The 10,506-nt window shown below is 35.7% G+C and overlaps 3 protein-coding genes across 3 annotated transcripts; 2 read left to right on the top strand and 1 right to left on the bottom strand.

The window, feature by feature from the left end:
* The first annotated feature begins 77 nt into the window (after window positions 1–77).
* On the top strand, window positions 78–1,496 carry pdf (peptide deformylase, mitochondrial). The gene is made up of 3 exons (XM_039650488.2): window positions 78–302; window positions 506–1,128; window positions 1,261–1,496. The coding sequence occupies exons 2-3, from the start codon at window positions 543–545 to the stop codon at window positions 1,416–1,418; spliced, it is 744 nt and encodes a 247-aa protein (XP_039506422.1). The 5' UTR covers window positions 78–302; window positions 506–542; the 3' UTR covers window positions 1,419–1,496.
* Window positions 1,497–1,690: 194 nt separating this feature from the next.
* Window positions 1,691–5,380, bottom strand: spata2l (spermatogenesis associated 2-like). The gene is made up of 3 exons (XM_039650486.2): window positions 5,231–5,380; window positions 3,602–3,941; window positions 1,691–3,496 (listed from the first exon to the last, which is right to left on the bottom strand). The coding sequence occupies exons 2-3, from the start codon at window positions 3,938–3,940 to the stop codon at window positions 2,126–2,128; spliced, it is 1,710 nt and encodes a 569-aa protein (XP_039506420.1). The 5' UTR covers window position 3,941; window positions 5,231–5,380; the 3' UTR covers window positions 1,691–2,125.
* A 508-nt stretch (window positions 5,381–5,888) lies between these two features.
* On the top strand, window positions 5,889–10,256 carry LOC120462057 (peroxisomal trans-2-enoyl-CoA reductase). Its single transcript, XM_039650489.2, has 6 exons — window positions 5,889–6,047; window positions 6,687–6,794; window positions 6,904–7,043; window positions 7,182–7,278; window positions 8,667–8,791; window positions 8,951–10,256. Exons 1-6 carry the CDS (start codon window positions 5,963–5,965, stop codon window positions 9,125–9,127), a joined length of 732 nt encoding a protein of 243 aa, XP_039506423.2. The 5' UTR covers window positions 5,889–5,962; the 3' UTR covers window positions 9,128–10,256.
* The last annotated feature ends 250 nt before the right edge of the window (window positions 10,257–10,506 follow it).

Raw genomic sequence — 10,506 nt, 5'->3', positions numbered from 1 at the left:
AATAAAAGCCTTCCACGCTATGCATTTCCCTGCACGATATCCATGTGGTGTAACCGTAACCGTAAGTTAATACGGTTTTAATTTAATATAATTTAATTTAATCAGATATTTAATTCAATTTCATATTAAAATACTCAGACTTTTATTTTAAAGAAACAACACGGTGTCATAGGTGTCTCAGTAATTCCGTTTTCCGGAATGGTCTCTCTCTGACTGTCCTCCTCACATTGAAATGCTTCTAGCGGTTTAAAAAAAAATCTGATGTGAAATTCTTATTATTACAGGAATTAATTACAGTACTGGTGAGTATTGACACTTGCTAATAAAAGTGACTGTATCCAATGTTTATTTCACTCCTATATAATTAATGTAGCTACTTTTTAGTTATTACTGCTTACTTATGTAAACATACATAAATATTCAGCTTTGATGAGCTAAAATAAAACAGACTTGTCCACATTCAAATTTATTTTGAATGACATGTCCTTTTTTTCCCTTTCTCCAGTTGTCAAGAGAGAAGCTTTCCACTACAGCTGCCAGTCATGATCAGGCACTGGAGGACATTTTCACATTGTGTCTTAAGAAGTCAGACAAATTATGTACTTCCAAAACCAGTTAGAATACTTCTACCCTTGTCATCACTCACATGTACTGCAGCCCCACGTACTCATTCTACCAACATCAAGATGCGGTCCTACTTACAATACATGACAAGGAAATTCAAAGGTGCACCGGCTCCTCCATATAATCACGTGTGCCAGGTCGGAGATCCTGTGTTACGTTCACAGGCTGCGGCAGTGGAACCTGGAGCCATTCAAGGACCAGAGGTGCAGAAGGTCATAAAGACTCTGGTCAAGGTGATGAGAACGCTCGAGTGTGTCGGCCTGAGCGCACCCCAGATTGGTGTTCCTCTACGGATATTAGCCTTGGAGTATCCCAAAAAAATGTTGCAAGAAAGCTCAATCACGTCCATTGAAGCCCGGGGTCTGGTGGCAGTGCCCCTGATGATTTTTGTAAACCCACAGTTGCGTGTACTAGATGGACACACCGTCATCTTCCAAGAGGCATGTGAGAGCATCTGTGGGTATTCAGCATCCGTTCCACGCTATATGTCAGTAGAAGTCTCAGGTAAAAGTATCGTGCTGTAAAATGTCAAAAAAAGAAAGAAATGCCAGACTTAAAATCATTGTGGCAACCTAAATATTTACTTTATGATGTTATTTCAAGTATCAAATAAAAACAGTTGTCTTCTTTCCAAAGGTCTTAATGAGAAAGCAGAGCCCGTCACCTGGAAAGCGAGTGGGTGGCCGGCCAGAATACTGCAGCATGAAATGGATCACCTCAATGGAGTTTTATATATCGATCGCATGGACAGTAAAACCTTCATTAATGTAAAATGGGAAGAGTACAATGAATAAAGCTTTGGGAACTTTATTGCAACCTTACCTTTGGATTTCAGAGATAATGGAGCTTTAATTAAATCCTTTGTTATCCGACACAGGCCTTTTTATCACTGTTTATCACATTTCACTACCAGATATGACCTCAACTTTCCTCTTTTCCTTTGCGGATACTAGTATATGACTTTGTTGAGATTAAAACACCATCCTCAATAGTAGGATATTTTTTTTATTATATAACAATGTTTAGGATTTTGATCTTTTAAATAAGACTAAGAGTACAAGCAGAATTCTCTTACATTCCCTTTATTTTTATATTAACTCCATGAAACCATCATAATAATAAACATGCATTATATTTAACAATTATATGGCAGCATAGTACATTACTCTAAACATAATAACTGGTTAGAAATGTTGCTAAGACCCAAAACCATAATTTTCCCAAATATTGGACTGGCCATCGCACAATCTCAACCAATAATATACAGTTATGAGCTGTGTTATTGTATGACATAAATTGGTAAGTGATAATTAACTACTGTGAACTTTGTAACTTTTTTTTATAATATATGGCTCCTATCAAGATGTTGCTGATATCAAAAAATCAAAAGTGTAACAACAGATTGTCATGTATTTAACCCCAAGTACTTCAGATCTACTGTGCAATTAGCAAAATAACAGGCAGTCTTCAACCACACATGATCAACACTGACCCATAGATGTTATACAGAGGAAGAGGAGATGAAAGGCATTCCACACTTGCACACCATGACATTTTTAAAGCAACATCGCTTGCAATACAGGACACCACAATACCTGCAGTAGGTGAAAAGTTCAGAACTGAAGCAAGTGATGCATTTAGTTCCAAAATCTTGTATTTTGTGTTCTTGAGAGCAATGCCGTCCACCAAAACACCCAGATAAATGAAAGGCTTTACAAGTGAGGCATACGATTTCAGGAAAATGCTTTTTATCTGTCAAGCAATGATTGAAAAATGGTTTTGGTGCAGGAGGTGTTTCCTGGGGGTACTGCACACAATGCTCATACTTCACACAGTTTTGCACATCTTGACATAAGTCATGGGCGTTATACGAGGTGTGACGCATTGCATTCACTGGAGCTTCAAGACATGTGTCCTTCTTTTGACCATTCACTCTTTCTCCTTGAGGGGGCTGTAATTTTCCTGTGGGCAGTACGTGGTGATTTAATTTGCACTTTTGAATGCTATTACAGTCGTGGTCATGGATTACCTGGCAGGTGTAGCAAACCAAAAATGTATCACAAGTAGAATCGACCATGCAATTATGTGTCTTCAGGGAATCTTTTTCCTTGGCCAATCTAAACTGGTCTTGTGCTAAATAAAGGTCTTCGCCTTTGTATGGGCACAGCGCTAAAGTATGCCCTTTTGAAAGGCACTCTATATAATGGCTACACGATGGACTGTGAACATGTTTGCACTTCTCACACTGGTATATATAAAATAAATCTGGTGTGATACAGCTGCACATCCCATTTACTCCTGCTGGTCTCTGGACACTACCTTTCGATTGATCTTCACCAAAGCTTTCCATTGGACCCGGACTGTTGATTGATCTTCTCTGCCCGGCAACGTCATTATTCCTCATGTCTGAGTCAGGCTTGATCTCTTTTGGTTGCGTATAAGAAGAGTGTGGTGGTGAAAAAGGAGCGGATGTCACGTCTGTCTCCCCTGTGTACAGATCAAGCTCAGTGTCCACGCCGCTTGTCAGGATGGCGTCCGCAGCACTAGCAACCTCTGACTTTTTCTTGGCGTTGTCTAATGCTACCTGAAGACTGTGGCCCGCCTGCCTCTCTTTAACTAGCAGAAGAACCCACTCCACACCTCTGTGCGCTGAGCCCAAGGAGGAAAGAAGCAGCTGGCACTCCATCCGGGCAGTGAAGAAACCACATGCTAGAGCGAGTATGAAATCAGAAGGAGCTGGTTTGGAGTTCAGCGCCAACTCCTCGTCTTCATTAGATATTGAAGGCTGGTACCCAAGCAATGCAAACAGCTCTTTAGCCTGCTGAAGGGTCAGTGCAGGTTTGATCAAATGGGTGAACATGCTTGAAAACGTCTGGTGAGATGGAAGAGGAGTTTATTTTAAGGAGGAGAAAAACAAAAGCATTCAGACAATTGAAAAATCTAGCTCTGTAGGTGTAACACCAGTATTTCCACATACCTTAACCAGTCTGTACTCTCTTCTCCAGGGAAAGACGTAGAGGTTTAACGAAGCGAGCTCCAACACTTCAAAGGCCTTGGCAAGTTTTTCAAGCCCCATTTGCCCAGTTTTAGAAGGAAATTCATGGAGAGATTTTTCCATCACTGTCAGTGGATCTAATCCATGTAGAGTATGTATTTTCTGGGCATTGTTATTGCAAAGGAGCACCTCTACTTCCTTACACAGTCCCTCATCCCTGCATACTAAACTTTGATCCCCCTTCTCAATTCGTCTCTCCAAGTTAGTCTGGTACCTATTTATAAGACCATTCTGTGTCTTTTTATTAGCAAAAGAATTCATCCTGTAAGACACAATAAAAGAAGTGTGTTTTTGACAATCAAATTATATCAATAAATATCACAATAAATCACATATCAAAAATTAGTAATAATCACAAGTCTCTTGGAATATGGTGGATGACATCTTTATAAATCCACTGCTGTTCAAAAGTTTGGGATCTGTAAGATTTTTAATGTTATTAAAAGAATATTCTTATGCTCACCAAGGCTGCATTTATTTGATTAAAAATGCAAACCAAAAAAACAGTAATATTGTGAAATATTAATACAATTTAAAATACTAGTTATTTGAATATATGTTAAAATAATTATTATTTATTCCTGTAATGCAAAGCTGAATTTTCAGCATCATTACTCCAGTGTCACATGATCCTTCAGAAATAATTCTAATATGCTGATTTGCTGCTCAAGAAACGTTTATTATTATTATTACCAATGTTGAAAACCACAATGTAAAAATATTAAAAAAACAAAAACATCAATACTTTTATTCAGCAAGGATGCATTCAATGAGAACATAAGTTATAGTAAATACATTTATAATGATACAAATTTTTTATATTTCAAATAAATGAAATAAAACTTTCTATTCATCTAATAATGCTGGGGGGAAAATTGTGCACCGCTGTTTTCAACACTGATAATAATAATAATAAATGTTTTTGGTTTTGTTTTGTTTTTGAGCATCAAGTTAGCATATTTGAAGGATTTTTGAAAGGATCATGTGACACTGAAGACAGTTACGATGCTTTTAAATATAGAAATTAAAATAGAAAACAATTATTTTAAATTGTCATAATCAAAGAAATGCAGCCTTGGTGGTGAGCATAAGAGACTTCTTTAAAAAAAAAAAAAAAAAAAAAAATCGTAGAACCGATCCCAAACTTTTAAACCACAGTGTATAGAACCATAAACATGTTATTATCTAAAGATTAAATATGAACTTCAAATTCAATCAAAACAACCCGCCGATTGCTGAATATGTGAAAATTTAAACTATCGAAACGTAAATCAACAGACTAAAGTGAAAGTGAAGTTGGAAAACAGTTCCGTAATTTATCTAAAATCAGCGTTCTAAATAATACTTTAGTCATTAAATTCAGATTTTGTAAAAGTATATTTGAAGTATAGCGCATTGTTATGGGCATAAACTACGCTAAGAGCATAGATCTTGTATCTTGTTACCTTTCCATACCAAAAACGAACTTCTTAAAATCAAATCATCAAAGCTCGTAGCACATTAACGCCATTCACATAAGAATGTTACGAATGGAAAAAATAGATTTGTTACCTGATCAACGTTCAGCAACCAAAACAAAACGCTTTGATAAACGCCAGTTGCTTCTCGGCGGAGAAACTTTTTTCATTTTTTTTTTTTTTTACATCACTTCCGTATTCGGCTCACGTGAACGTTGCTGTTTTCGGAATCGGATTGAATAAAAGTAAACGTGTATAAACATTAAAATTGCAATTAAATAACAATTACAGTAATTAAAAGCAATTGAAATAATAATAAAAAAATAATTCACATTTGCCTTTTTTCATATATGAAAGTATTCCATATAAATCTTGAGATCCCTATTCCAAATTTAAGCTCTTCTAATTTTTTTATTAAAATACCAAAATAATTTATTTTCATTTAGTTATATACATATATAAATATTTACACTCTATGATTTGTACACACCAGTGATTGTCCACAAGAGGGCGCTATAATCTAAGATGGAGACTGTCGGTAATATTTGTTGTGACCTTCTGACACTTTTAATAGTTTACTGATATGACATTACTGTTATAGTGTATTTTTTCAGTCGTAAAATTAATTTTCCAAAAAAAAAAAAAATACTTTAAAACTAATAAGATAAAGATAAAAGAATCCATAATTTGGTGGGAGTGTCATTCTTAAAGGGGCGTGTCATTCCTGCTGCGGTTAGATTTAAAGATCTTGAGCAGCAGGAGACATGAACCCCGTAAACCATAAGCAATCTCAGACGTCTGCACTGCTGCCGCAGTTGTGTGTGCAATGTCAAACGAGGACAGGGTGGTTTTAGCGCTCGGTGGAGCAGGAACCGTTGGCTCCGGCATAGTGAAAGCTCTCCTGGACAGAGGTAAGAGCACATTAAGTATTTAAACTTAAAGTAAATAAGCATTATCTTAATAACAAATTATGAAATATTATTTATAATTATTCATAACAATAACAACTATTATTAGGCCTATATTGTATTATGGTATATTTTTTAGACTTTATTATATTAATTAAATGATGATATTGTATTATATTATATTATATTAATTATATTATATTACATTACATTTATACATGACAGCCTGTAACATCAATTGGAAGTGAATACGAATGATTTGTAGATCAGTTCATTTTAAAATGCTTCTATAAAGAATCATGTTTACTACATGATTTAATAAACACACACAACCAAACTAGACAAAGTGTAACAGTAGCCTAAATTGACCACACTGCTTTCATCTTTCTTAATGTATTCTCTTTTTTTTTTTTTTTTTTTTGTGCAACTTTATTCAGTCCGGTTATGATTAGGAAAATACTCATAAATCAAATACTCATAAACCATGCGATTATTAGAGGTTAAAACGAGGAATTATTTTCAATTCCGATTCTGTAATTTAAGTCTAAGCCGATTAAACATTTTCCTTTCTTTTACTTTATTTTGTAAAAATTCATTTCGTTGCATAAATAGAATTCTTTTTATATTGAATGTGTGGTTTAGGTTTCAAAGTTGCTGTAATCTCCAGAGACAACAGCAAGTTGGAGAAACTCAAAGGGTTTGTTTCACCCAACACAAAAAGTAACCTGACCACTTTAGTGGGGAATGTTGGTAAGAATCTTCTCCCTTTGCAGTTTTTTTTTTAATGTTATCTTTGCAACTCTAGTCATTTTGAGGTCACATTGATTTTGGATCGTTTGTGACTCTCCTAATCTATAAGGCTCAGTGGAAGGGGTGGAGGAGGTGAAACAGGCCTTGCTTAAGTCTGTGGGAAAGATCACAGATGTGGTGTCCTCTCTGGGCTTCAGCTGGTGGCAGGGAGGTCCACCACACACTCAACCCCTCAAAGAACTGCAATGGGTGAGCTTCAAATACCTCAAAAGACCTTCCACTCTTTATACCTGCTCATATGATCCACATTTTGCTTTCTGACCTAACTTTCATGTTTGGGTCTTCTCCCGTCATTTCATTGCTCGAATCTTCTCTAATCTTCTTCAGGTTATTGAGACTCTGCTTTTCAGCACCTTTGTGTCTTGGAAAGCGTTCTTTCCCCTGGTGAGAGATGATCCCAACTGCACCTACACATTTATCACAGGTAGGTTATCATTTGCCCTCCAAAACATATATTTAGTTAAAGCTATTTAGTTGTGTGTGGAAAATAATCTTGTGTTTTGTAGTATATATATTTGAAGTGCACATAAGAGAGTATGAATAGATCTACTTAAGTCCAAATTTATATTTTAGCTAATTCAAAATCACTGTTTATAGGAGCTGCACCAATGCGCAAATATATAGTGCACAACAGGTTATTAAAATGTTTCGCACACTAAGAAAAAATGGTTCATTTGAAGAGATTAGACAAAAAAAAAAATTTGTCATTACTTACGCTCAAGTCGTTCTAAACATGTATGCATTTCTTTCTTCGCCTGAACAAAAAAAGAATATATTTTAAAGCGTGTTGGTAATCAAACAGTTGGCGGCATCCATTGACTTCTATGGTAGTTCAAAAAATATTATAAGTCAATGTGGCCCATCAACTGATTGGTTACTGACATACTTCAAAATATATTCTTTTGTGTTCAAAGGAACATAGAAACTCATACAGGTTTGGAACAACATGAGGGTGAGTAGATAATGACATGATGACACGTTTTTCATTTTTAGGTGAAATATCCCTTTAAGAGCTGTTCACTGAAAACAATCTATGGAATCTATTTTTTGGAAACATAATTTAAAAAAAAAAAAAAAAAAACATCAGGCAGATAAAAAAAAAAGAGTTTAAATTAGGGCTGTCAAACGATTAATCGCGATTAATCACAATTAATCGCATCCAAAATAAAAGTTTGTGTTTACATAATATATGTGGGTGCACTGTGTATAATTATTTTGCATACATATAAATACACACACATGCATGTATATTTAAGAAAAAAAATATGATTTATATATAAGATATTTATATTTAAATTATTTATAAATCTATATACAGTATTATATTTAAATTATTTATAAATCTATATACAGTATACACATGAAAATATTTCTTAAATATATACAAGCATGTGATATATATATATATATATATATATGAAGAGTTCAGATGCAAAAGCCTCTAAATGTCATTTGAAATTTTCTTCTTTAATGATGATTTTTATCAAAGTTGTTTAAGTTCAGTAATTTCACTTAAATAACAATTAATAGGTAATTATCATTGCCATTTAAGTGAAATCACTGAACTTAAATATGCAAGCTTGATAAAAATGACCATTCTAGAAGAAAATTTCAAATGGCACTTAGAGGCTTTTGCATCTGAACTCTTCATATATATAAATATATAAAATGATTATACACAGTGCACCTACATATATTATGTAAACAACACAAACTTGTATTTTGGATGCGATTAATCACGATTAATCGTTTGACAGCCCTAGTTTAAATGTAAAAAGTAAATGACTCACCCTGCTTATCTCTGTCGCACAGGAGGTGCTGGAGAGAAAGTGTTGATGCCTGGCACAGGGTTCCTGACCGTAGGGGCGGCAAGCGCTCTGGCGTTCTGTCAGGTTCTGCGTGAGGAGTACCCAGAGGTGCCATGCAAACTCAACCAGGTGTGATTGTCTAAAAGCCTCATCAAACTCTCTAAGTTCATGGGGTTATACTCCGGCCACGACATGTAGACTCACTGTAGATGCTTTTAATTAAGTGTCATGAAAGTATTTCCTCATATTTGTTCCTCTATGATACCTGTCTTTATAATCTTCCAACAGGTGAAAATCAATACGGGTGTGGCGGCCCCAGACCGAATGGCCCCCGGGTACCTGAATCACTTGGATTTAGGGGAGGCTGTGGCTGCGCTGGTGGAGCGCCGCAACACGTCCCACACAGTCTTCTCTGTGAGCTGTCCTGCCGATCTAAAAACTGTTATCTTGGGGGACAGTCTGTAAGCCTGACTCGTCTTCAGATTTTCCTCTGTACTCCCTTTATCCTGTTAGTATGCGTGCATTGTTTTAATTGCATGTAAACAAAACATTCCTCTATTGCAAATAGCCAGCTTTGTCATAGTACAGTCATAGCCTTGACATACTCATTGTGCTCGAAACAAATCAATATAATAGGCAATGGAATGGTACAAATGTTTGGAGTGCAGCAGAGCATAAACTCCTTGGCCCTGGATATGTAAGCTTGACATCGAAGAAAAAAGAGACGTGAGAACGGATGTTAAAACAAACTCTTTTCCTCAAAGTAAGATAAAAAAAAAAAGTGTTGGCACACTTGCGTCACCATAGCGTGACTCCCTGCCCTCGTTCACCTCAAACTTATATTATTGCTTTCATGGCTCCAATTATTCCCAGCCGTGTGGCCCATAAGAAGCGTGTGAGGGGGCGAGGGATTCAGAAATGGCCGGCCTCCAAAGTGGACGATATTGTTTTTGTTTACTGTTATCATATTTGCATAAACGCTTTAGTGAAATAAATGTAAATTTGCCATTAAACAAATCTGGATTAAGTAAAGTGTCTAATTAAAGATGGGGAAGAAGGTTAGAAGACTTTGTCAGTTTATAGTCTGTGGTTTTGCTGTAGACAAAAAAGTTACAATTCTCTCATTTACTCATCCTCAAGTTGTTCCAAACAATAATATTGGATGATGTGACTAGATTGATTTCCGTTAAAGGAAAATCTCATATGGCTGTAAAATGACACGGGGGTGAGTGAATAATTCATTTTTGGGTGAACTATGACTTTAAATCTGAATTACGGACCAAAAAGTGTGCCATTCTCTTCGCATCACCTAAACACATAATCTCTGTTACTCAGTTTAGTGTTTGTCTTGAGTGAAAACAATACATGACTTGGCGCATTTATCTTGTGTGTCGGAGGAAATTAAAATAATAAAAAAAGAAAATCTCCTGAACTCCTTGTTTCTTTGAAGTCGTGACAAGAGCCACAAAAACTGAGGGTGTGATTCGATCAATGCTGGATTTCATTAAAATCTGGCTTGGAGTCCTCATTTCAAAATTGGTTAGGGATTTGAAATATTTAAAACAATGGAAAAAAATCCAGTCTGGCAAACAAAGATGTCCCTTTTCGTGAGAAGCAAAAAGTTTCTCATCAGTATTTTCAAATTTATGTTTTGACTGACAAACTCTTTAAATTGCATAAACAGTTAGCTTAGGAAATATCAGGGACGCAACATTTCAGACCAACAGTGACAACTAGAAACCACAAAAGGTTATGATGAGCAACCTACTGGCTTTTTAATGCAATTTTAGACAACTCAGTCCATCTAGTAGTCACACTCATTTCTATAGATCAAATAAAACTTA

The sequence above is a fragment of the Pimephales promelas genome, chromosome 10 (assembly GCF_988280905.1).
Source record: "Pimephales promelas chromosome 10, fPimPro1.hap1.1, whole genome shotgun sequence".
Lineage (NCBI taxonomy): Eukaryota > Metazoa > Chordata > Actinopteri > Cypriniformes > Leuciscidae > Pimephales > Pimephales promelas.
This window is presented reverse-complemented; position numbering and strand designations above follow the sequence as displayed.